Consider the following 26,515-nt stretch of genomic DNA (forward strand, 5'->3'; position numbering starts at 1 on the left):
GGGCATTTGACACCCGGTGCTGGCTATTAAGTGACACCCCCCCACCCCAAAAAAAGGGAAAGGAGTGAGTGCAGCCTACCAAGCGCGCCATGGCGGGTAAAGCCAGGTATAAATAGTTGCCCCCAGTATCGGTTAGCCAGTTATAGGTGCCCATTGTACAAATGTTTGAAGTGTCTTGCTGGGAGCTCTATTCTATTGTGGAGAGAGTCAGGTGATCAATGTACCAAGTGAGTTCAGACATGAACTAAAAGGGATATGGTAGCTGACTTTTATTTCCTAAACAATGCACATTGCCTGGAAGTCCTGCTGATCCCCTGCCTCTAATGCTGGATACACACGTTGCGTTTTGCCGCGCAATTAGCGAGATCGATTCCATCGATTCGATTATTTCCAACATGTTCGATCGTGTTTCGATGGATACAGACGTTGATTTTGCATACTTAATATGCAAAATCGACGGCTGTATCCACCAAAACATGATCAAACATGTTGGAAATAATCGAATCGATGGAATCGATCCCGCGAATCGCGCGGCAAAATGCAACGTGTGTATCCAGCATAATACTTACAGCAACAGACTCTGAGCAAGCATGCAGATCAGATGTTTCTGATTGAAGTCTGACTGGATTAGCAGCATACTACTTTAATAATAATAATAATCTAGAACACTAGATTAGCTAAGGAAGCACTTATGAGATTGCAAGAAAATGTCAAATACAGCAACCATGAGAGACAAATGCAGCAACCATAAGGCCTCCAAGTGACCAGCACAGCAACCATGAGACCTCCAAATGACCAACGCAGCAACCATGAGACCTCCAAATAACAATGCAGCAGCCATGAGACTCCAAGTGACCAAGGTAGCAACCATGAGGCCTTCAAGTGACCAATTTAGCAACCATGAGGCTTTCAAGTGACCAAGGTAGCAACCATAAGGCCTTCAAGTGACCAATTTAGCAACCATGAGACCTCCAAGTGACCAATTTAGCAACCATGAGTCCTCCAAGTGACCAAGGTAGCAACCATGAGGCCTTCAAGTCAGGGCTGTGGAGTCGGTATAAAAATCTTCCGACTCCAACTCCGACTCCGAAGTTTCTGAAACCATGACTCCGACTTCCGACTCTTCGACTCTGACTCCTTAGTCTAATACTTAACAGAGCTGTGGATTTTGTACAAAAAGCATCCGACTCCGACTCCTCAGTTTATGAAATCAACGACTCCGACTCCTCAGTTTATGAAATCAACGACTCCGACTCAGGGTGCCCAAAATTGCCCCGACTCCTCGACTCCGACTCCACAGCCCTGCTTCAAGTGACCAATTTAGCAACCATGAGGCCTCCAAATGATTAATTTAGCAACCATGAGGACTTCAAGTCACCATTTTAACAACTGCTGACATACAAGTGCATATGGACATTGCCATTTGGCTGCATTAAATAGGAACTGCTATAATAAAAAAATTAACCAGATACTTTCCTGAGGAGAGGGAAGGCTTTGGGTCATATACAGCCTTCCTGCACCTCTAATGGATCCCTTGTTCCAGCACTGGGTCCCCCGGTGGCAGTATTTGATTAAATATAGTCAAATACTGCTTTCTGCCACCAAAGGAGGCTTCCGAAGTCTTCTGGGAGCCCCAGTGCTCCCGAAGACGAGCGGCTCCGTACTGCGCGATCACGCAGGCGCAATACAGAGCACTCGGTTCCCGAAGACTTCCGAAGTCTCCTCGGCAAGGGATTCAAACCGGGGAGCCAGCGCTGCAACGAGGGACCCGGGAGAGAAGCGGGGAGGCTCTATAGGACCCAGAGCTATCCCTCTCCTTAGGTAAGCGTCCGCTTCATTTTTGTTTGTTTTTTTGAATGATTCCCATTAGCAAACTGCCACAGGAAAGTATTCTTTGACTGGAAAACTGCAGGCTAAACTGCATGCCTGATCCAGTCTGCTGCCTGACATCCGATGTCTGATGGCAATTTAATAAGATTCTAGCAGAAGGTTTATAACCACATGTGTTCGTTAAACCTTACATGGCATGCTTACATGGCAACACATGCTTACATGGCAACACAAAAGCAATTCTAGGTGCAGCTTCTACACAGCTCTAAGGAATGGGTGTCACGATACGGTCCATGCCAAGCAGTTGCTAGTGCTTCACAGCAACATGAGAGCAGCTGACGGTTGGTAGATGCACAAGTCAACTACTCATCTAAACAAAACCTAATGCCTGGTACACACAATGAGATTTTCTGGCAGATTTACGGCCATTTCAAACATGTCTGATCTGATTTTATATCAATTTTCCATAGAAGTGAAAGGAAAATCGATTTGAAATCAGATCGGACATGTTGGAAATAATCGATCTGGCAGTAAATCTGCTAGAAAATCTCATAGTGTGTACTAGGTATGAGATAAACTGGAGAGGGAGGGGAGAGAGGAACCACCTAGGGCTAGGCTGACCAGCAGGGACTGCTCTATTCCTGACTATACAGAAGGATGCACATGGCTTATTAATGCAATTGTTATGGAGGAACAAGCTAACTCACACTATTCCTGTACTGTGATGATGGGATTACACATACTTGACTATGAGCTAAAGCCCCTCACTAGGTAGATACAGGGATTCCAGAAATACCTGTCACATTGTGATTTCCCTATGGAAACCAGACTTCTCTCTGTCCCATCACTTCTTCACACTGTGCCTCATGTTCTCCTGAGTCCTCCTGGAATGTCTGTGTGATCAGTCTATAAGTGAAAAGAGCCCCCCTCCTCCTCCTCCTTAGCAGGATGATTGATAAGCCCACACCGCGTTGGTCTGCTGGTTCCAGACCTCTCTCTTCCCCTCCTTGCCACAGCTGACTGCTTCTAAGCTTCTTTATCATGTGTACCTCACTTTGTGCAGTCTGTCTTCTCTCAAGCTTGAAATTCGCGGCACAAATAGCAAATACATGACACTCCTGACGTCACCCATTCAGTGACTACTGTGCTAGAGGGAGGGAGGAAGGGAAGAGAATTGACTGCAGCTATAGACGCAGAGAGAGACGTCAGGTCAGCGCGACCCTGAAGTCCCTTCTCAATCTCAGTAAGCAGCCGGAGGGAGGAGGAAAGATGGGGGTGGTGCCAAAAAGCCTCTCGTAGCTGCCTGCAGCTCTTTATGTGCCAGAAAAAGCCCAGTCCTGCCAGCGGCCTCCTCATCTTGCACAGCAGCATGATTAATCAAACTTTCTGTCCACTCTGTGCAGGTGCGTGCAGTCAGCGATGTAATGCAAATATACTGGGCTGGGCTGGCCTGGCCTTTCTGACACCCCCCTTTAAGCTTGTCACCCGGTGCGCCACGCCCCCTAGCGCCCAATTAACAAAACGCCACTGGGTCATATAGAGCCTTCCGTCTCTCTCGGTGCCCTCTATCCTGTGCTGGCTCCCCCCATTTCAATCCCCTGCCGAAAGGGTATTTGGAAGTCTTTGGGAGCCGTGTCCTCCCAAAGACGTGCGGCTCCATACTGCACAGGTGTGAGCGTGCACGAGAGCGTGCTTGCGCAGGCGCAGTACAGGGCCGCCCTTCTTCAGGAGCACTCGGGTTCCCTGAAGACTTCTGAAGCCTCCTTCGGCCGGGTAAAGCAGTATTTGACTACATTAGTCAAATACTGCTACCGGGCGAGCCAGCACTGGAACGAGGGGACCAGGAGAGGAGCGGGAAGGCTCTATAGGACCCAGAGCCTTCCCTCTCCTTGGGTAAGTATCTGTCTCATTTTTTTAAATACGGTTCCCGTTCACTTTAACAATCTTGACCCATCAGTGCATTCCAATGGTTTTGTGGATGTGTTTAGCTTACAGGGACAAAAAAGGGGTGATTTGCATATGCAGCAGTGATGCATTGTGGGAGACATCAAATGATCACTCTAATCTCAATAATCTCAAATACCTTCTATTTTAAGAAGGAAAATTTCTGTTTTGCTTAAAATTGAGTCCATTTTGGTACTTTTTATGCCCCTTTACACACTCCTAGGGGTTCTGGTTCACCATGAGCTTTATAGGCAATCTGCAACTCATAGTAAAGGAGATCCCACAAACAGTGGCTGCAGTTAGTCTATCCACCACAAGATGGCGATCACACACACAGGAAATGATGTAAGACAGGAAGAAGAGAAGTTGCAGGAAGTGGAGAGGAGGACACGTTGTTGGAAGAGGTAATTGTGTGATTCTTGTTATATACTAGCACATATATGGCTGCTGGGCATTGTACAGGATGTATTGCAGTGGGGAGATCAGTGCAGACATGGGCAAGTATGAGGATAGTAATAGTATGAATGAGCATAGAGATTGTATGCAGCAATAACTGTATATAGGAGAGATGGGGAAGAGAGCATTAGTGTTAGATAGAATGTGAGCAGTCACACAGGGCTTTTCTCCCGTCTGACTCACAGTGCTTGGGAGCTGCAGCCACAGAAGGCCCAGTCAGTAGCACCCCCTCCCCTCCTGGGCATTAAGCTGCATAATAAATGTATATCACTAAACAGATGCTGCCTCCAGCCAGGATGTGCTTCCCGCTCTGCACCCAGCTCTCTTACATTTATAGGGTTGCCACCTTTTGACTGATAAAATACCGGCTTTGGAGTGTGGCCTAAAAGTGGGAGGGGTTAGTTACGCCTTTTTTCAAAAATAGCACAAGAAAAATTAAAAAAAGAAATACAAATGTTAAATACCAGTAGTTTAAAGATCAGTAAGGTTAAAAATTGCCCCTGGTTGGTACTTACCTCGGGAAGGGGAAGCCGCTGAATCCTAAATGAGGCTTTCTCCATCCTCCTCAGCCAGCCTGATACAGTGTTGAGACGCTGTTGCTGCTGCGCGCAGTTGCAGCTTTCCACTTGGGCTCTAGTGAAAATAGCCGTGCTCGATCAGGTCTGCTCTACTGCACGAGGCACCTGCAAAACAGATTGGACCCAATCAGGCTTGGCGATTTCTGCCAGAACCTGAGCGGGAAGCAACTAGTACACATCCCAACAAGGAGATCTTGGGGGGGTCACAGTCCTGGATCCCCTCTACTGCAGAGGATGGGGGAAGCCTCTCCAATATCCAGAGGCTTTTCCCTCCCAATATAAGTTCCCCCTAAGGGCACTTTTTTCCTACAGGTACACTTTAAAGGTGACCATTAATGATACAATTCTACGACCGATAGATCATTTCCAATCACTGCAGTAATTGATCAGATGCAACTGGTGCTGCCCTATTAATGACCGAATAACTTGTAGCCAAGTCGATCGGATTATCGGAATCGTATCGATCCCATGACTGATCATTTCTGCCTGATTACCGTAGAAACGATCAGCCGCAGAATTATATCATTAATGGGCTATACATCAGCAGATTATGGGCAGATTCGACAGAGACAAATTTATCTTGAATCGAATCTGATTAGAGATAAATTTGTAGCTGCCCATATACTGCAGGCCGATTCCCGACCAATTTCATCATGAAATCTTCAGGGAATCAGCTGAGCCTGTCGTGTCTGCTCTGCCCCTGCCCCCAATGTATAAATGTGACACCCCCCCCCCTTGTGTGCATTTATACATTACCTGTCCTGTAGCAGCCTCCGCCTATGCACCGCCAGCGTGGATGTGGCTGTTAGAACTCGGAGAGATGGACGGACACAGCGCGGAAAGCTGCTACAGGACAGGTAATGTATAAATGTGACACCCCCCCTTGTGTGCGTTTATACATTACCTGTCCTGTAGCAGGCTACGTCTATGCACTGCCAGCGTGGATGTGGCTGTTAGAACCCAGAGAGATGGACGGACACCGCACGGAAAGCTGCTACAGGACAGGTAATGTATAAATGTGACACCCCCCCCCCCCTGTGTGCATTTATACATTCCCTGTCCTGTAGCAGGCTCTGCCTATGCACTGCCAGCGTGGATGTGGCTGTTAGAACTCGGAGAGATGGACGGACACAGCGCGGAAAGCTGCTACAGGACAGGTAATGTATAAATGCACACACTACATTACGCCGGCAGCGGCTGGGGTTTCGTCGTTCATTCTGAAATCAGCCACCGTACACCTGACCAAGCAATTTCGGCCTGACATCTTGCAGCATGTGTGATCGATGATACTACCTATTTTAGCCCCCAAATAGGTCGCTTTGTCGGTCGTGCATGCACTTTGTGGCACCGATTTTCATCCAACTCGATTACAATAATCGAATGGTCAATTGGCCGCCAAGTCGCCTGAAGTATGGCCACCTTGAGAGTCTGGAAGGGAGGATAGGGGCTGATAGAGGGTTGGGGGAACGGGGTAAGGAGAGAGAGAGGGGGGGGGGTGAAGAGAGGGGGGGGTTAAGAGAGGGGGGGGTTAAGAAAGAGGTGGGGTGAAGAGAGAGAGGGGTGAAGACTGAAGAGAGAGAGGGGGGTGAAGAGAGAGAGAGAGAGGGGGGTGGAGAGAGAGAGAGAAGGGGGTGAAAAGAGAGGGGGGGTGATTAAGAAAGAGAGGGGGTGACGAGAGAGAGAGGGAGGGGGGTGTGAAGAGAGAGAGGGTTGGTGAATTGGAAAATTGTATACTCACCTTTCGGTAATTTTCCTTTCCTGGTGTTTCTCCATGGCAGCATACTAATGGTCAAAGCCCCGCCCCCTTTGCCCTGTTAGGACTTAGATTTTAAAAGGCCCACTCCTACTGCCCTTAACTATTCTAAATAGCTAGTACGAGCCGAAAGCCCTGGATGGGCCCGTATTCTGCCATGGCGAAACACCAGGAAAGGAAAATTACCGAAAGGTGAGTATACAATTTTCCAATTTACCAGGTGTTTTCCATGGCATCATACTAATAGGCAATAACTAGAGAACAAAAGGGGTTGGGATGCAAAGAAACACACATTTCTTTACAAAATGTAATAACAATAACAACAAAACAAAACATGTTAGCAGAAGCAACTGTGGAGGAAACTTTTTTTTTTCCCAAAGTCCACTGACGTTAGGGCTGCTGGATCCACACAGTAGTGCTTGAGAAACATGTGACCAGATGCCCAGCTAGCTGCTCTGCAGACTGTTTGTAGAGACACTTTTCCAAAGGCTGCCCATGAAGAAGAAATGCTTCTTGTGGAGTGCGCCACCACATCCTGCGGAGGCTGTAGGCCTTTGGCCTTGTATGCCATTTGAATTAAGGAAACTACCCATCTAGCAATAGTTCTTGTAGATGAAGGTTTTCCTTTTCTGTAACCTGAAGGTATAATAAGAAGAGTTTCAGAATTTCTGAAATCTTTTGTCATATCTATTGTAGATAGCTTTTAATAGTTGATGGCAAATCCAAAGGATGGAGTATAACCAGATCTTCTTGAATTTTGAAACTAGGTAACACCCATTCTTGATTATAATGAAAAACTGTAGAAACTTTCGGTAAGAAAGAGTTGATTGGAAACAACACCACTCTATCATCAGGGAACACTAGATGAGGCTGCTTACAACCCAGAGCCTGAAGCTCTGATATTCTTCTGCCTGATATTATGGCTATGATAAAAGCAACCTTACGTGACATATATTGCAACGATATGGAATCTTTTTTTCATGACTGGGTCATCCATTATATAGTCCAGCACTAACGGTAAGTCCCACTTGGGAAAACGAGGTTTGATAGGAGGCCTCTTGTTGATTGCTGCTCTGAAAAACTGTTTAATCAATCCTTCTGAAGACCATTGTATTCCAGAAACAGAGGAAATGGCTGAGACTTGAGACTTCAAAGTTGAATATGCCAAAATGCGTCTCTTACCCCTAGAAGATAAACGGTTACTTCTTCCGTGTACTGTTACATGGGAGGATAGAACCGAGGATTCCGAGGCCTTTGTTGACTCAGGCTCTGCAGCAAATTTTATGGATTTCGAATTTGCAAAGAAATTGGGTATTCTGCTCACCCCGGTAAAACCACCCATTCAGGTTACGGCAGTAGATGATTCCCCCCTGCAAAGTAATCATCCGCTGTCTCAGACACCAGAGGTGGAAGTCACTATAGGGGTACTACATACAGAGAAACTGCAGTTTTTTGTGTTACACATGACCACCTCCACAGTCATCCTTGGCATGCCATGGTTGCACCGTCACTCTCCACAGATCAATTGGACCACTGGGCAGTTAACCAGCTGGTCACCTCATTGTTTCCAGCAATGTTTAGGGAGGGTGACATTAGGCCAGACCAGGATTCATTTGGAGGGTGTTCCAGTACAATATTCCGAGTATACTGATGTGTTCTGTCCCAAAGCTGCTGACAAGTTACCGCCACATCGCCCGTTTGATTGCCCCATTGATCTTCAATCTGGTTGTATGCCCCCAAGGGGTCATCTTTACAATTTGTCCGGGTCAGAGAAACTGGCCATGCAAGAGTACATTCGTGAGAATTTAGCCAAGGGGTTCATTCGACCTTCCCGGTCGTCCGCTGGCGCAGGGTTCTTTTTTGTTAAAAAGAAAGTTGGAGGTCTACGGCCGTGCATAGATTACCGGGGTCTGAATAAAATCACTGTAAAGAATCGCTACCCCTTGCCCCTGATAGATGACCTTTTTACACAAGTTACCAACGATAAAATCTTTTTAAAATTAGATTTACGGGGTGCATACAACCTGATGCGGATCAGAAAGGGCAATGAATGGAAGACGGCCTTTAACACGCCAGATGGGCACTACGAGTACTTGGTGATGCCCTTCGGGCTGTGTAACGCCCCGGCCGTCTTCCAAGAACTAATTAATGAGGTATTCAGAGAGGTGTTGGGCAAATACGTGTTAGTATACCTGGACGATATACTTATTTTTTCCAACAACCTCTCTGAGCACAGGACACACGTCCGAATTGTATTGGACAAACTGAGGCAGAACATGCTTTACGTTAATTGGAGAAATTTATCTTCGAGGTAACATCTGTCACCTTTTTGGGGTACATCATTTCCACCTCGGGCCTGTCGATGGACCCTGCTAAGGTCTCTGCTGTGTTAGAGTGGCCTCAACCTGTGGGGTTAAAATCTTTGCAGAGATTCTTAGGCTTTGCCAATTACTATAGAAGGTTCATAAAAGGGTACTCCACTATCATTTCACCCCTCACCAATCTCACGAAAAAAGGGGCAGATACTACTCACTGGTCCCCAGAAGCCCTGCAAGCATTCTCCACTCTGAAAGACTTGTTTTGCTCTGCACCCATCCTGAGACACGTTGACACTTCTTACCCCTTTATTGTTGAGGTGAACGCCTCGGAGGTCGGGGTAGGGACTGTGTTGTCTCAGCGATCAGGGTTGCAGGGTAGATTGCACACATGTGCCTATTTTTCTCGTAGGTTCTCTCCGGCAGAGAGAAACTACGACATAGGCAATAGGGAGCTCCTGGCCATCAAGTTAGCCTTTGAGGAATGGCGTCATTGGTTGGAAGGAGCAGAACATACGATCACAGTTTACACTGATCACAAAAATTTGGAATACATCGAGGGAGCTAAAAGATTAAGCCCCCGTCAGGCTCGATGGTCTTTGTTTTTCTCGAGGTTTAGATTTATAATTACGTACACTCCAGGTAGCAAGAACATTAAGGCAGATGCCCTGTCCAGATGTTTTGTGCCAGAGACAGCACAGCCCTCTACCCCAGAGACCATTGTTCCGCAGAAACTGATTCTAGCAACAACTGAGACATGGAAAGACTGGACGGAGACCTTAGGGCCCTTTCAACAGGACGCCCCGGAGGGGAAGCCTGAAGGGGTTATGCTTGTACCACTGCCATTCCGTCTCCAGATTTTACAAATGTTTCATTCACACAAAAATGCGGGACACCCAGGGGCGTCCAGAACACAGGATCTGGTTGCCAGGTGTGCTTGGTGGCCTTCTCTGGCAACGGATTGCAAGGAGTATGTTAGGGAATGTGCAGTCTGTGCAAAAAGTAAGCCCTCCCGGCTGGCACCTGTGGGAACGTTGCAGCCCTTACCCACCCCAAGTGAGCCGTGGACCCACCTGTCCATGGATTTTGTGGGTGAGCTTCCCAGGTCTGAGGGCATGTTGGTCATTTGGGTGGTAGTCGACCGCTTTAGTAAAATGGCCCATTTTGTGCCCTTAAAAGGACTCCCCTCGGCCCAGGAGTTGGCCGATTTATTCATCATCCATGTTTTCCGTTTTGCATGGCATTCCGGAAAACATTGTGTCAGATCGGGGAGTCCAATTTGTTTCGAGATTCTGGAGGGCATTCTGTCACCAAATGGGCATGGAACTGTCATTTTCGTCGGGCTACCACCCACAGACCAATGGTCAGACTGAGAGGGTCAAACAATCATTAGAACAATTTTTGAGGTGTTACGTGGCAGAGGCGCAAAACGATTGGGTCAGGTTTCTGCCCTTCGCAGAATTTGCGCACAATAATTTAAAGAGTTCTTCCACGAAATTCTGTCCATTTCAGATAGTTACTGGGAAGCTGCCCAAAATTTTCCCCATTGCCAATCGCTTCCACTCCGTTTCCAGCTCTGGAGGCCTGGCAAAACTCATTTAAGAACGTATGGGGGATTGTGGAGAATAATTTGGGAAAGGCGTTTCAAAGTCAGAAAGGTCAAGCTGACAGGAAACGTTCCTTAGAGTGGAAATTTCAACCAGGAGACTTAGTCTGGGTATCCACACGTCACTTAACCTTAAAGCAGCCTTCAGCCAAGTTGGGGCCCAGGTTTGTGGGTCCATTTCCGGTAACTAAAAAGATCAACAATTTCACTTATGCCATTGATCTTCCTGCCAGCATGCGTGGCGTAAGATCCTTTCATGTGTCCCTGCTTAAGCCAGCAGTCCATGTGGGTCCCACTCCTCCTCCTCCTGTGATGATAGATGACCAACCTGAGTACGAGGTAGAGAAGATTTTAGACTCACGCATAGTTCAGAACTCAGTACAATATCTGGTTCATTGGAAAGGGTATGGTATTGAGGAGAGATCATGGGTACCCGAATGTCGCATGCATGCTGACAAGCTGAAAAGTGAATTCCACGCTTTACATCCTGAGAAGCCTGGAAGGAGCTGTCCGGAGTCCACTCCTCAGGGGGGGGGGGGGTACTGTGAAGAAACGCGGAAAAGCCGCCGCATAGACGCAGGATGGGGCGGCTGTTTCCACAGCTGGCATAGCGGAACGCGGAGAAACCGCTGCGTCGGACGCGGCGGTTTGTACGCATAGGCCTGCTTCTCACAGTGGGGCGGGATGCAGAGGAAACGCTGCACGCTCAGATAGCGTGGCGGCGTATTCCGCATCCCATACAGCAACAACATTACAACACATGACTAGTGTGGCTGGGACTGATAGTCCACACTGGTTTAGGAGGACGCGTACGCGCGCAGAGAGGCAGTGCCTTTATGGCAGTCAGAGGAGGGTCAGCTGACCAGGCCGGTCAGCTGACAATTGCAGCAACTTTCATTGGTCCAGCACTTAAGGGAGGTGCTGGAGAGCACTGGTGTATATATACTGGGTGCTGGTCATTTCTCTGGTGTCTGGCGTGGTAGCACTCAGGCCTTGTCTGTATCTGTGTTCTAGCATAGTTTCCAAAGGTGTTGACGATCACGGACCTCAAACCTTAGCGTTAGGAATATTGAACTGTATTATTTGTTATGACCTTCTGCCTGCCTGACTTATCCTCCTGAACTCTGATTCTGTACCTTGCTATTTCTGATATCCTGTTGCCAAACTCTGCTCGTTCCTGGACTCTGTATCTGCCTCCTGATTTTGTACCCCGCTATTCTGATACTCCGTTGCCAAACCCTGCCTGTTTATTGGATTCCGTATCTGTCTCCTGAATCTGTACCGTATCTGTCTGTATGTTAACGACTTGGATTGCCCGACCTCGAGAACTGGCCTTACTGTTAGAGGCAGTTCCCAGACCTGTTAGTGACACCTTCTCACTGGTGTCACTCACACTCTGTCCTTCCTACTCTCAGCCTAGCTCCTCCCTCGGGAGAGTCTAGGCATACGGAAGGAACTACTTCTGTGCTATACTCAAAATATTATTGTTGCACTTAACACTCACTTGCTATCTCAGGTGTCCAGAGGTTAGTAGATATATCTGATTATCGGTGATACTGCAGATCATCAATAATCGGGTATATTCTGTATTCTCGGTGATACTGCAGTTCACCGGTAATTAGACCCACTCTGTGTTACACCGATCGTTACAGGCGCTTAGTGCTATACTGATCTGCAGCTGTTATATGCTCTACTTTTACTGCCTGATGAAGCAGGGTCACGCCTGTGAAACGCGTTGCACAATAACTGGGAGTGTGTAAATAAACTTTTCTGTGACTGTTCAGATCAACAGTTCTGTTTGTCTGCTTGGAGGAGGTAAGTCCACCACTACCTCCTCTATACAGATATATTTGTAAGATTTGTAGTCCTTTTTATCCTGTTGGCACCTCTGTTTGATCTTGTACAATATCTGAGTCCACCCTTGGTGGAGGGGTGTAACCCCCTTTTCTTTATCTATGGAGAGCGACTGCTTAATCCTGAGTGGGGACAGGTCTAATCTCCCCACCTGCCTTTACAGTGGTTACCTTTGTGGCGACCCGGGTGTGTGAGTATTCTTTGACTTACTCTGCATATTCATCCTTTGCCAGTACTTACTACACTATATTGGCTCTCTGTGTCCTCTCTTTGTAATTACCCTTCGGGTCACTTGCCTAACTTTTGTGAGGAAACTCTGGCTTGCTGCCTCACTGTTACAGTACAATTAGCACCGCCCATGTGATGTCATGGCCACACCCATTTTCACCATGGAGCGCGCTGACATAACACACCCCTGCTAGGCTGCCAGGCAACTGGTATTGCTGAAAAGGAAATAAATATGGCAGCCTCCATATCCCTCTCACTAAAGTTGTCCTTAAAGGCTTTGTGGTTGGTGTCCCCCTCATCTATTCTATTACACGCAGGGCTGTGGAGGAGGAGTCGGGGCAATTTTTGGGTACCTGGAGTCGGTGTTGGGAAAAAATGCACCGACTCCTAATGAATTAAATCTGTAATTAAAATAGAAAATATGATAAAATGTTCTATTTCTCAGATAATAGTCGTCATAAATTATATATACAGTAATAGTTGTGCTTAGTCCACAAAAATGAAATAAACCAATCAAACATAGTTACTTGTGCTGCTTCAATAAACCAGTCTCCGTATTTTTAAAGTCAGATATACATATCTGATTGTGACTGTATATATGATGTGTACACAGGAATCTCTTATATATACTAAATAACATCTATGCTGTAAGAATAAAGCCTGATGTGTAGCTGTGTCCCTAATAGAGATGGTCAATGAGATGGAAATAATTCTGATGCTGGTTTATGCAAATGTATGCACTCCCTTTGCTCATTAAATGAAATAATTTGATATGTTGTTAAAATTTGGTTTGGTCACTACGAATTAAAGGGTACCTGAGAAGGATTAAAATGAAAGTTGTATATATACCTGGGGCTTCTTCCAGCCCCCTTCAGGCCAATCAGTCCCTCGCTGTCCTCCTCCGCCACCTGGATTTTCTGCTATGAGTCCCGGTAATTCAGCCAGTCAGCGCAGTCCGGCCGCGTGCTTCTTCCCCTGCCAGGATCATTCTGCACCTGTGCAATAGTGCTGAGCAGATGTAGTACGCTCCCGGCAGCGGAGTGTGTGCATGCGCACTGCACCTGACTGGCTCAATTGCCTGGACCCATAGCAGAAGATCCAGGTGGCGGAGGAGGACAGCGAGGGACTGATTAGCCTGAAGGGGGCTAGAGAAAGCCCTAGGTATGTATAAAACTTTCATCTGTCTTAGGTTCACTTTAAGTCAGTGTTCCCCAACACTGTCCTCAAGGCCAACAACAGTGCATGTTTTGTGGAATTCCACAGGTAGTTTATCAGCTCTGCTGAGTCACTAATTACCTCACCTGTGATTGTGTGTGGTTTCCTGCAAAACCTGTACTGTTGGTGGGCCTTGAGGACTGGATTGGGGAACTCTGCTTTAAGTTACACAGTAGTACTATACTCTACATATGCACTCCCCACAGAGCTGCAGGGAATCCACTGAGAATGTTGTGCACATTGAACACAGAGGTGTTGTCTATCACCCATAAACCTGGTTCAGATTGTGCATGAAGAATGTGTAATAGAGGAAGAATCTCCTCATTCCCCTGCAGAGTACCTGCACATCACTCTTACATGTACCCACAGTTACATTGCCTAGGGCCTGATAGATACTCTTTGTTCCTGTCTGTACCTTCTACAAGTACTCTTACCAAGGACTAGTTTTAGGCCTCATTCACATCTATGCAGCGCAGATGGCCATGCGGCTGGAACGCAATTCGTAGGATCGCACCCCATCTGCGCTGCTACCCGCTGCACTGCTGAACCCATTCATTGACAGTGAATGGGTCAGCCCTGCACTTGCGGGCAGAATGCATGCAGCAGTACACAAGCGCATCATAGAGCATCATACTGCTGCGCAGAGCATTTGATGTGAACGACAGAAGGGCTGTCTGTATCCTTCTGCTGTTCTTGCATGTTACCACGCCATACACACTTCCAAATTCGCACAACAGCGCGTATGATGTGAACAAGGCCTTAGTCTATGACTAAAAGTATTAGAGGCAGAAGATCAGCTGGATAGACAGGTAACTGGTATTGTCTAAAAGGGAATAAATATGGCAGCCTCCATATCCCTCTCCATTCAGTTGTCTTTTAGAATTCCTAAGCGTTGGCAGTTAAGAGATGCATTTTATGTTACATACTTTCAATCAACAAGATTGTAATATGCAAATTAGAGGAGTCGGAGTCGGTGGAATCCTAACCTGAGGAATGGGAAGATTTTTGTACCGACTCCTCCACAGCCCTGATTACACGTGAGCACTTTACTTTTTATTCTTTATTGCTGCTATTGCTCTTTACATTATAGATGTTTATCTTTATCTAACATTATTGCTATTTACCCCTTCTGGGGCGGCTTGTGACACTTGTTCACCCGATATGCTGATTATTTTTGCTGGATTTTTTTCCTTTGCATATTTTGATTTGTCATTTTTTTGAGCAATATTGATTTTTTGTATTGATGTATATTGCGTGTGATTTGTTTACACTGCATATAGATACATGCTATGATACATACACTACATGATACATACACAGACATATGACTATGGTAGGGACTAGATTGTGAGCTCCTCTGATACATACATTACATGATACATACACAGACATATGACTATGGTAGGGACTAGATTGTGAGCCCCTTTGAGGGACAGTTAGTGAAAGGACTATATACTATGTACAGCGCTGCGTAATATGCCAGCGCCATATAAATACTTAAATAAATAAATAAAATAAATGAACACTTTGGATGAGGAGGACCTGTGATTTTGTATTTTGATTATTGGTTTAGGACACCACTCATTTCACCTTTTGTGATTGTTTTTCATTGCATATAATTGGGTTGGATTGTAATTTGATAATAACGATTTTTTAGATATATTGTTGCGGTCCGTGTGGTGCTATACAGGGTACTTTCTCTTGTGTTGTGCTATTTGTGTTACCCCAGCACACTCTCTATCCTATTTATGTAAATGAATGATGTAACCTATATGGTGCTGGTCCGATCCTTCTGTTTCCTATATCCAGTACACTATCCAGCCGCTGCTCCTAGTGCAGGTTTCATTTAAAGAGAATCTGTATTGTTAAAATTGCACAAAAGTAAACATACCAGTGCGTTAGGGGACACCTCCTATTACCCTCTGACACAATTTCGCCGCTCCCCGCCGCATTAAAAGTGGTTAAAAACAGTTTTAAAAAGTTTGTTTATAAACAAACAAAATGGCCACCAAAACAGGAAGTAGGTTGATGTACTGTATGTCCACACATAGAAAATACATCCATACACAAGCAGGCTGTATACAGCCTTCCTTTTGAATCTCAAGAGATCATTTGTGTGTTTCTTTTCCTCTGTTCTCATGCACTGAAGTTTCAGGCTGCTTGTTTCTTCCTGCAAACAGCTTTGCCCTTGTCTGTAATTCTTCAGTATGTGAAAGCCCAGCCAGCTCAGAGGACGTTTTATCCAGCTTGTAAAAGATAAGAGAGAAGAGAGAAGCTGCTCTAATCCTAAATAACACACAGGCAGTGTGCATAGAGGGGGCCTGGAGGGGGTGTGCATAGCAGAACCACAACACTGAAGAACTTGGCAGCCTTCCAGACACAGGCCGACAAGTCTGACAGGGGAAAGATACATTGATTTATTACAGAGACAGTGATAGTATAAAGTGCTGCAGTAAGCCAGAACACATTAGAATAGCTTTTTGAACTTGTAGGATGATAAAAAACAGGATGCAATTTTTGTTACGGAGTCTCTTTAAGGTGGACCTGAACTCTTGCACAGGACAGGAGGAAAACATAGAGAAATGCACCCTGTATGTATTAAGATAGTTTAGCCTGTCTACTAACTCCCCCTCATCTGTGACTTATCACAAGTTGTAATTTGATCTCTCAGCTGTGTCAGCTCAGGAATCTTCTCTGCACGGCAGAGCAGCTAATTTGTAAACACAGAATGTTATCAATATGTCTGCTTCCATTAAAAGCCGGAAGTTGGCACAATGCAGATTTATTGCAGGATTTGTATCAGGTGTAACAAATAAATGTTTTTCTTTAAAGGACCACTTGTAGTGAGAAAAATATGGGGTCCCCTAACGCACTGGTATGTTTACTTTTGTGCGATTTTAACAATACAGATTCTCTTTAAGCAATACCAGTTGCCTGGCAGCCCTGCTGATCTATTTGGCTGCAGATTCTGACTATAATGTCAGAAACACCTGATCTGCTGCTGCTTGTTCAGTGTCTGGGGGTAAAAGTATTAGAGGCAGAGGATCAGCAGGATGCCAGGCAACTGGTATTGTGTAACAGGAAATAAATATGGCAGCCTCCATATCCCTCTCACTACAGTTCATTCATGCACTTCACAAAGGCCTGTGTGCCGAAACATTCTGCTTTTATACTGTGATAAAATAAAAATTTGAGCTTTTATAGCCTTTAAATCCAGATCAAGACTCGGTTCTTCTTGATTTTATGTATGTTTCCTGCACCTTTTCAGGGCCCGGGTGCTGACTGGGCAACTAACTAGTGTTTTCAATTTATGCTGCAGTTTTCCCACCTCAGTAATGCGATTTGTTTCCCAGTATAGCCATGCGCCTCCCCCTATGTCCCCCAGCATTACCATTATCCTCCAGTATGTAATGTCCCCACCCCAGTAATGACATTTCTGCCCCAGTATAGCCATGTCCCCCTGTGTCCCCCAGCATTGCCATTATCCTCCAGTATGTAATGTCCCCCACCCCAGTAATGCCAGTTCTCCCCCAGTATAGCCATGTCCCCCCGTGTCCCCCAGCATTGCCATTATCCTCCAGTATGTAATGGCCCCCACCCCAGTAATGTCATTTCTCCCCCAGTATAGCCATGTCCCCCTGTGTCCCCCAGCATTGCCATTATCCTCCAGTATGTAATGTCCCCCACCCCAGTAATGCCATTTCTCCCCCAGTATAGCCATGTCCCCCCTGTGTCCCCCAGCATTGCCATTATCCTCCAGTATGTAATGTCCCACACCCCAGTAATGTCATTTCTCCCCCAGTATAGCCATGTCCTCCCCTGTGTCCCCCAGCATTGCCATTATCTTCCAGTATGTAATGTCCTCCCACCCCAGTAATGCCATTTCTCCCCCAGTATAGCCATGTCCCCCTGTGTCCCCCAGTATTGCCATTATCCTCCAGAATGTAATGTCCCCCACCCCAGTAATGCCATTTATCCCCCAGTATAGCCATGTCCTCCCTGTGTCCCCAGCATTGCCATTATCCTCCAGTATGTAATGTCCCCCACCCCGGTAATGCCATTTCTCCCCAGTATAGCCATGCCCACACTCAGTATTGCTCCTTCCCCCACCTCCATGCAGAGTAGTAATAGGAAGGATTACATTGGTTTATAGCTAGCGGTCACAGTGTGCTCCTGTCCTATGCTCCCATTAGCCTCAGTTTCTGCCTCTCCTCATATCCTCATCCATCTACCACTACCAGCACTGCTGTAACATCACAGGAATGGTAACAGTGGGAGGGGGATGTGAGGAGAGAAGGCCAGCTGGAGAGGAGGCAGAGGGAGGACATGGCTGTAGCACACTGGGAGTATAGTGCACAGGTAGCTATAAACCAGCTTATTATGCTTTCCTGCAATACTCTGCATGGCCCCACCACCCACAAGTGACAGCAATGGGGAGTGCAGGGGGAGGGGCATCCTGTATCGGTAGTTTCACCACTGACAGCCGTATAACCTAGATTATCCTCACCTTATTATCTATCCAAAGGCAGCAGCTTCCTGTGCAGATCACATGACCACATCACTGAGGATGGAGGAGGATCAGAGTCACATGACCGAGAGGATATTCAACCTCACCCTGGAGATCATCTGTCTGCTGACTGGAGAGGTGAGGAGGATTCTGGGAGGTCACATGACATCACTCTTATCTCTATTAATAAAACACACCTGACCAGAGAAGTGAGGGGGATTCTGGGAGATCATGTGACGTTAGTGTTGTTCTTTCCATACAGAGTTTTCCTCCAGTGAAGTCTGGCGATCATGTGACCATCACGGTGCCCCCACCTCCCTTCTTGATATCTGAGGGACACAATAAGAAGAAGATTCTGGAAATCACCAGGAAGATGATGGAGCTGCTGACAGGAGAGGTGAGTGGTGCTGGGAATTATGGGACGTTATCCAGTATAACAGCAAGGGGCGTGTCTGGGCGGTGACTGTATTATTGTGTGCGTCAGGTTCCTATGAGATGTCAGGATGTCACCATCTATTTCTCCATGGAGGAGTGGCAATATATAGAAGGACACCAGGACCTCTACAAGGACACCATGATGGAGAATCAGCCGCCCCTCACATCACCGGGTAAGAGGAGATTGTTAATTTCTTGTAATGGAGGAAGCAGTGCTTGGGGTCCTCCTAGATCCCCCTCATCAGATAAACACAAACTCAATTCAATAAGGGCTGTTTAGCAAAAAAAGAGGTTGGGGAAATAACACATTCTGTATTGTAGACTTTTTTTTTCCAAGTGCAGTAAGATTGTCACACATGCGGTAATAGATAATTTACTGAGAAATAAGTCTTTTAAATGGCCTGTATTCAAGTCGACAATTATATGTTTATATTGAAGTATTAAAGTAAATTATTATATATTTATTTTTTGTACCAATATCAATTATTCCCAGCGCTACCTGTTAATTTACCTCTATAACCTATCAGTCCCAGTTTTGGGGTGAGTAGGTACCCCATAGCAGAGGCCAGCAGCGGGTGAAAAGTATATATCCCTACTCCAAGCGCCCTCCTGTTTCCTTTTAAAACATATTAACTGAGAAATGTTGCTTCAGTTCAGTAAGACCTGCTCGGTAATGCAGAAGTCTCACAGCTGTGGAGGAGGTCTCTGCAGCAAGCTGAGGTTCTCTCCTACAAGTGTCTGCATAACCCATTCCTGTGTGACAGCTTACTAGAGAGTAAAGGGCTTCCTGCATCCCTTTAGATGTGTATGCATGCCACTAAAGGGCCTCTTCTGTGTACCAGTATATAGATCTGCATGTCTAAAGGGATACAGGGAAGCCTCTTTAAACGTCTCCTGATGTTGTATTTTGTTTATCTTTTTGATGTCGCACCCGGCAGTGCATCTGATCAAATGAGGTGAGTAGCAGGACCAGGTGGCTCTTCCTATTGGCTTTCTCCCTAGTCTGTCAATTTTACTACATGCTGATTTCTAGTTATTGACAGGTCCAGCAAGATCTTAAAATGCCCAACATTTTATTTGTTTTACCGAATGCTCTAATATTAGTGAATTGACTTTTTTTTAGGTATTCACCGCACAAGCCGGTAATTTACCTCACTAGTCTGTAATATTTACTTTTCAATGTGGTAACACTTAGTTAATTGAGCCCATAGTATTCAGTCATTGTGTGTTTCCTACAGATGGATCCAGTAACAGAAACCCACCGGAGAGATGTACAGGTCCTCTTTATTCCTGGGATTGTCTAAAGGAAGTTCCCCCCACCCCCCACCATTATCAGGTAGTTGGAACTGAGTGTCATTAGAGACCCCAAACTATGTGACATTGTTCCGTGTTGTCTATGCTGTTATCTGTGTTCACATTATAAAGTGCTTCTTATTTTGTGTGATTAGGGTGGAGAACTGATACATGTAAGTGCTGTGGTTAAAGAGGAAGAAGAAGAGGCGTATGTGAGGAGTGACCAGCAGTCTCTGGAGGAGGGAGACATGATGAGGACAAGTAAAGAGGAAGAAGAGACATATGTGAGGAGTGATCAGCAGTCTATGGAGGAGGGGGACGTGATGAGAGCATCTAAGAAAGAAGACATTATTGCAGAGATGAGAATTGGTGAGTAATAAACATTAGATATTGAAAACTGACTAACAAATATGTCCCTGCTGGGCACAGTATAGATCACCTTCCTCTCAGTATGTGTGGTAATATTACCAGAGTTTCATGAATCTACCCCTTTGACACAATGTAAAGCAGTCAGTGTACAGCTTGTATAACGGTATAAATTTGCTGTCCCACCAACATAACTCAACACACAGCCATTAATGTCTAAACTGCTGACAACAAAAGTGAGGACACCCCTAAGTGACAAATGTCAAAATTCTACTCAATTAGACATTTTAGGGCCCAATCCAATTCACTTTTTCCCTAAGTTTCTCCTTGGTGATATTTTATATTTTATGAATAAATGGCCATTTAAGCCACCTGCAGGCAACAAAAAACTTAAAATAACTTTGCAGTACTTTGCAGAGTGTTGAGCATTTTCTTTTTAAGCAGAAGATGAAGAATGATGTCCTAGGAGAGAATTTAGCAGAGGAAGGGAATTGGTTCCGGCCCTTTCCCTCCCTGAGGTCATGTGACTGGTTAGTGTTACAAGGTCTCAGGTGTGAATGGGGAGCAGGTGTGGTACATTTGGTGTTATCGCTCTCACACTCCCTCATACTGGTCACTGGAAGCTCAGCATGGCTCCTCATGGCAGAGAACTATCTGAGGAGCTTAAAAATGAATTAAAGTTGTCCTGGGGTAAAAGAATATTGCCAACATTTTGAAACTGAGCTGCTGCATAGTGGCCAAGAACATACAGAGGTTTAATACGAACATTTCCACTCAGAATAGGCCTCGCCATGGGCAACCAAGGAAGCTGAGTAAGCATGCTCAATATCATACACTTAGAGGGAGGGAGAAAGACCAAGCGTATGTTGATAATTACACACACACACACACACACACACACACACACACACACACACACACACACACACACACACACACACACACACACACACACACACACACACACACACACACACACACACACACACACACACACACACACACACACACACACACACACACACACACACACACACACACACACACACACACACACACACACACACACACACACACACACACACACACACACACACACACACACACCCTCTCTCTCTCTCACGCTAATAGAGCAGCGCTACTTATTTCCTCTTTACATGCTACGTCGCGTGACTTAGTATTTCCTCTCTGCGTAGGGACTGCTTTAGTGAAATATTGCAGGAGCAATACATCACTACCGTGCGGCAAATCAAGGCATCTCCCATTGCCAAGTAACGTACTCTACGCTGCCACTAGCGTGTGTAGTGTGCACAGAGGAAATAGTAAATGCGCTCATAACAGTAGTTTAGTCTCGCTGTTTGGCAGCGCTATAGTTAGTGAATCAACCCCATTGTGTTTTATAGCATGTAAATAGTAACTGTTGAATTGAACTGAAAGAGGAGAGAGTCAGGAATAGATACGGCACCTATTCTGCTGAACTTCTGAGACACAATCTCCTCCCCAGTTCTCCCTGAATGTTGCTGTTGCCCATCCTCTAATGGCCAATCTTCCTGTTTCTTTATAAATTAAAATAAAGGTTACTTTTTAAATAACTGTTAAACCTTCCTAACCCCGGCTTCCCCTAATCAGGCAGTCCTTGTTGTATATGTGGACGAGGTCAGCTAGATTCTCTGCTCTGCATGGCCTGACCTATATTCATCATGGAATATTATGTTAGTGGCTTGTATAATTAGCTGCTGCAGCAGGACTTGTAATTCCATTAGGAATAGCGGCCGTGTTGTTTGGCCTCGCTCTCCCTGACCTCCCCACACTGTAATCTTGGATTGCAGGTTACTATTACAGTAACGCACTTTCTCCAACTAGACCAACTAGAGCAGATATAGCCCCGCCCCCTTGTCATAGCTTCCGAAGAAGCGCTTGTGTGTGAAACTGCCGTCAGGCTCCCAGCAACCAGCACCCACCATTATCCACCCCCGCACCGGTACGTGTTTAGTCTCTTCTTATGGACTGTGAGGTGATGGTGTAACACACAGCCTACTTGTCTGCACATTGCCAAATAAAGGAAGCTGTACAGCAGTGCCGACCATCCTCTTTCCTCTAATCCCTAATGATAATTGCTCCTCCCCTCAGAATTCTCTAACAGGAAGTGATGATGTTTCTCTATTTGCAGGACGGAGTCCCGGCATCAGGAACCTCTCAGAGACTCGTCTCTCTGTATCCACAGACTGTACAACGGAGGATGATGTCACTGGACAAGAGTCTCCTGCAGATATCCTGGTGACCCCAAATATTCCTCCAGACTCCCATCACCTGTCTAATCCTGAGGGGCCTCATACCCAGCACAGCTCTCCTCGTGCTGGAGGGTCTTATGCCTGTTCCAAGTGTGGCAAATGTTATAAGTGGAAATCAAATCTTGTCAGACATGAGAGATCTCACACTGGTGAGAAGCCGTATTCATGTGCTGAGTGTGGGAAATGTTTTGGGCGTAAAATAAGTCTTGTATTTCATGAGAGATCTCACACTGGTGAGATGCCCTATTCCTGTGCTGAGTGTGGGAAATGTTTTACTCGGAAATCAAATCTTTTCACACATGAGAGATCTCACACTGGTGAGAAGCCCTATTCATGTGCTGAGTGTGGGAAATGTTTTGGTCATAAAGTAAGTCTTAACAGTCATGAGAGCTCTCACACTGGTGAGAAACCTTATTCATGTGCTGAGAGTGGGAAACGTTTTGGGCGTAAATCACAGCTTGTCAGGCATGAGAGATCTCACACTGGTGAGAAGCCTTATTCATGTGCTGAGTGTGGGAAACGTTTTGAGTGTAAACCAAAACTTGTCAGGCATGTGAGATCACACACTGGGGAGAAGCCCTACTCATGTGCTGAGTGTGGGAAATGTTTTGTTTGTAAAGCAAATCTTGTCAGACACATGAAATATCACACTAGAGAGAAGCCCTATTCATGTGCTGAGTGTGGGAAAAGTTTTGTGACTAAATCACATCTTGTCACACATAAGAGATATCATACTGTTGAGAAACCCTATTCATGTGCTGAGTGTGGGAAATGTTTTGCACGGAAATCAAACCTTGTCCAACATGAGAGTTCTCACACTGGTGAGAAGCCCTATTCATGTGCTGAGTGTGGGAAATGTTTTGTGAGTAAATCAATTCTTGTCAGGCATGAGAGATGTCACACTGGTGAGAAGCCCTATTCATGTGCTGAGTGTGGGAAATGTTATGCACGAAAATCAGACCTTGTCAAACATGAGAGATCTCACACTGATGAGAAGCCCTATTCATGTGCTGAGTGTGGGAAATGTTTTGCTCAGAAATCATATCTTGTCCAACATGGGAGATGTCACACTGGTGAAAAACCCTATTCATGTGCTGAATGTGGGAAATGTTTTGCATGGAAATCAATCCTTGTCCAACATGAGAGATCTCACACTGGTGAGAAGCCCTATTCATGTGCTGTGTGTAGGAAAGGTTTTGTGAGTAAATCAATTCTTGTCAGGCATGAGAGATCTCACACTGGTGAGAAGCCCTATTCATGTGCTGAGTGTGGGAAATGTTTTTGGCATAAGTCACAGCTTATCAGACACTTGTGTTGAGTGTGGAAAATGTATTGGCTATAAATGTTCTGATGCACTTTGTTTTGTCTTTTTCTTATTTTTTTATCATATTTACACAGAATGTTGAGGATTTTTGCATGCTACTCGGTGCATTGGTTTATAAAGTGTTAAAGTCCCTGAACTGAAGTGACCTGATGAGATAAATATAGGTACATATAGTACTGAGCCTAGTTAGAACTTGCTTTGTGTTCACTTTTTTATTTTCCAGTGTAAGGGTTATTAAACCAGGTGCTTTATCTATACAAATGAGGCAAGATCTGTAGTAGATAGAGTAATAGAGTAAATAAAAGCCAAAACACTTTTATCTGGCTGAACAAACACTCCTGATAACACAAGTGCTGAAATTATCATTATTTGCTTTTGCTGGGAGCTGAATAAACCAGATTTTAAATTACACTGATTTTGCTGCTGTGCATAATTTAGAGTCCAGATACAACCCCTTAAAGTGAAAATAAGAATGTGAGACTTCAGGAAAGTTCTATATAACATTGTTATTTACCTGCTGTGAGCTGCAGATGTGGGGATATTAGAAGCTCCCATTCATCCACACTGAACTAAGGAAAGGAGATTTCCCTCTCCCTGTGTCTCTGCTTTACAGTCAACAGCCCAAGTTCACCAGGAACTGTCCACCGGTGAACAGTTTGGGCCATCTTTACCAGTGACAGGTACAGACTCCAAAGAGTGATTAGCACTGTGGAGAAGATCATTGGATTATCCCTGCCACCCCCCGATCTCCACATGGCGAGAATGAGGTCAAGAGACACCAAGATCTTGTGTGACCCCTCCCACCCTGGCAACCGCTTCTTTGAGCTCCTCCCATCGGGCCGCCTTTATAGGACCATCTCCTCTAGAGCAAAGAGGCGTAGCAGCACCTTCAGGTGTTCCTCCTGCTGAACTCTATCCCACCCCTGCTGAGCCCTCCCTCCTGCTGAACTCTATCCCTCCCCAGCTGAGCCCGCCCTCCTGCTGAACTCTATCCCTCCCCTGCTGAGCCTGCCCTCTTGCTGAACTCTATCCCTCCACTGCTGAGCCCAGCCTCCTGCGGTAAACCTACCCCTCAGACAGCAGAGACTCCCCTGCGCCAGCTCTGGTCCTCCAAACACCGCAGGGGTGCAGCACCCTCCTAGCACCTCTGTAGCGCAATATCACCTGCCCAAGTGTATTATTACCCTCATGCTGTAAATGTTTACTACTTGACTATTGTTCTTGGTTTTGTCTGCCAATGTCTGTTTATCTGTTGCCAATGCTAAAGCAGCGCAGCTTAACCTCCCTGGCGTTCAATTTACCAGGGATTTCTGTGCAAAGAGTGGTACAATTCATTTTCTTGAAATTTTTTCATACAACTTACCAAAATGTGTTAATCAGAGGTCTTATATACAATATAATATATATATATATATATATATATATATCTAATAAAAGTGTCAGGCAGTAAATGATAGTGAAAAATAAATTGTCTTGCTAACCAGAAGCAGGTCAGCAAACTGCGCTTTTTGGTGAGTATGGCATTAACTTGCTTCATATCACACTTTGCCTATGACACAAAACAGGCTTGACATAGTGTAAACCCATTTTTATTCAAAACTGTTAAAAGTAGTGGATATGTAAAAATTTCTCATGCGCATATAAAATCCTCCTGAGCTCGTCCTGGCGTCTCCTCACTCTGCCTGGCACCGCCCTACTAGTTTCGTCCAATGACTCATCAGGGGCTGGCCAGACAGAGCCCAGAGACGCATTATATCCACCCGCACAGTCACCTGATCGGGGTTGCAGCTTCAGATTACTCTGCACATTTCCCTTCAGCGACTCTTCTATTGGTCAGAGTACGTTTGTGACTACAATACCCACAATCCTTGGAGCATATATGAAATGGAATGATTACACTGCACGCCCCATACTCCTCACTGCTGATTCAAAACATCACACTGGTGCAGCCAGCTGCGCAGGGTTCTTTCATTAATCAGCTGATGTGACATTTATTACATAAATCATTAAAAGACTAAAAGAGAAAATAAAAAGTTCTAAAATCAAATAGACTATACTAATTATTCCATAGCCCGGCCACTAAAAATGTCTAGAAAACAGGGAGTGGTTGGGTCACCCACCACTGCACTTAAAAAATTGGAACTGCAGTTCTTTCCTAACATGGGCCATTGTATTATCAAAAATAGGGACACGAGTCACTGAGTTTATAGACCACTTACTATCAAAAATAGGGACTCAAGGATAGAGACAATATGTGTTCTTCTGTATATCTAGAAACAAGAAATAGTTTAGACCTTATGCCACCTTACTATTAAACTTAAGGGACTACAAAAATAGGGACATTTGTAACCAAAAGGGATGTTCTAAATTTGTAAAGCGTATCCTTAATTGCATGCACCTATCCACTGAGACAGAACCAAGTGGGACAGGTGAAGAAAATATATACATTTCTATTTAGAGACTACAAAAATCGGGACAATATGAAGAATCATGAACTTTTTTTTTTTAATATCAAGAATT

General features: G+C 45.4%; 2 protein-coding genes across 2 annotated transcripts in view; both read left to right on the forward strand.

Annotated features, from left to right (window-relative positions):
- The window catches only part of LOC137535477 (zinc finger protein 271-like), a 408,695-nt gene that overhangs the window by 57,987 nt on the left and 324,193 nt on the right, over nt 1-26,515 (forward strand). The gene's annotated exons all lie outside the window — the stretch shown is intronic.
- Nucleotides 4,153-24,460, forward strand: LOC137535471 (zinc finger protein 345-like). The gene is made up of 7 exons (XM_068257303.1): nt 4,153-4,178; nt 18,305-18,424; nt 18,549-18,683; nt 18,771-18,894; nt 19,960-20,057; nt 20,170-20,383; nt 22,551-24,460. Exons 2-7 carry the CDS (start codon nt 18,329-18,331, stop codon nt 23,987-23,989), a joined length of 2,106 nt encoding a protein of 701 aa, XP_068113404.1. The 5' UTR covers nt 4,153-4,178; nt 18,305-18,328; the 3' UTR covers nt 23,990-24,460.

Source organism: Hyperolius riggenbachi, chromosome 10 (genome assembly GCF_040937935.1).
Source record: "Hyperolius riggenbachi isolate aHypRig1 chromosome 10, aHypRig1.pri, whole genome shotgun sequence".
NCBI classification, from domain to species: Eukaryota; Metazoa; Chordata; class Amphibia; order Anura; family Hyperoliidae; genus Hyperolius; species Hyperolius riggenbachi.

Bases quoted from the DNA above. Each gene is read 5' to 3' on its own strand.
- LOC137535471 (XM_068257303.1), top strand. From the start codon at position 18,329: ATGACCACATCACTGAGGATGGAGGAGGATCAGAGTCACATGACCGAG. The intron at 18,895-19,959 runs GTAAGAGGAGAT...TGTTTCCTACAG, and splicing joins GCCGCCCCTCACATCACCGG to ATGGATCCAGTAACAGAAAC. The intron at 20,058-20,169 runs GTAGTTGGAACT...TTGTGTGATTAG, and splicing joins CCACCCCCCACCATTATCAG to GGTGGAGAACTGATACATGT.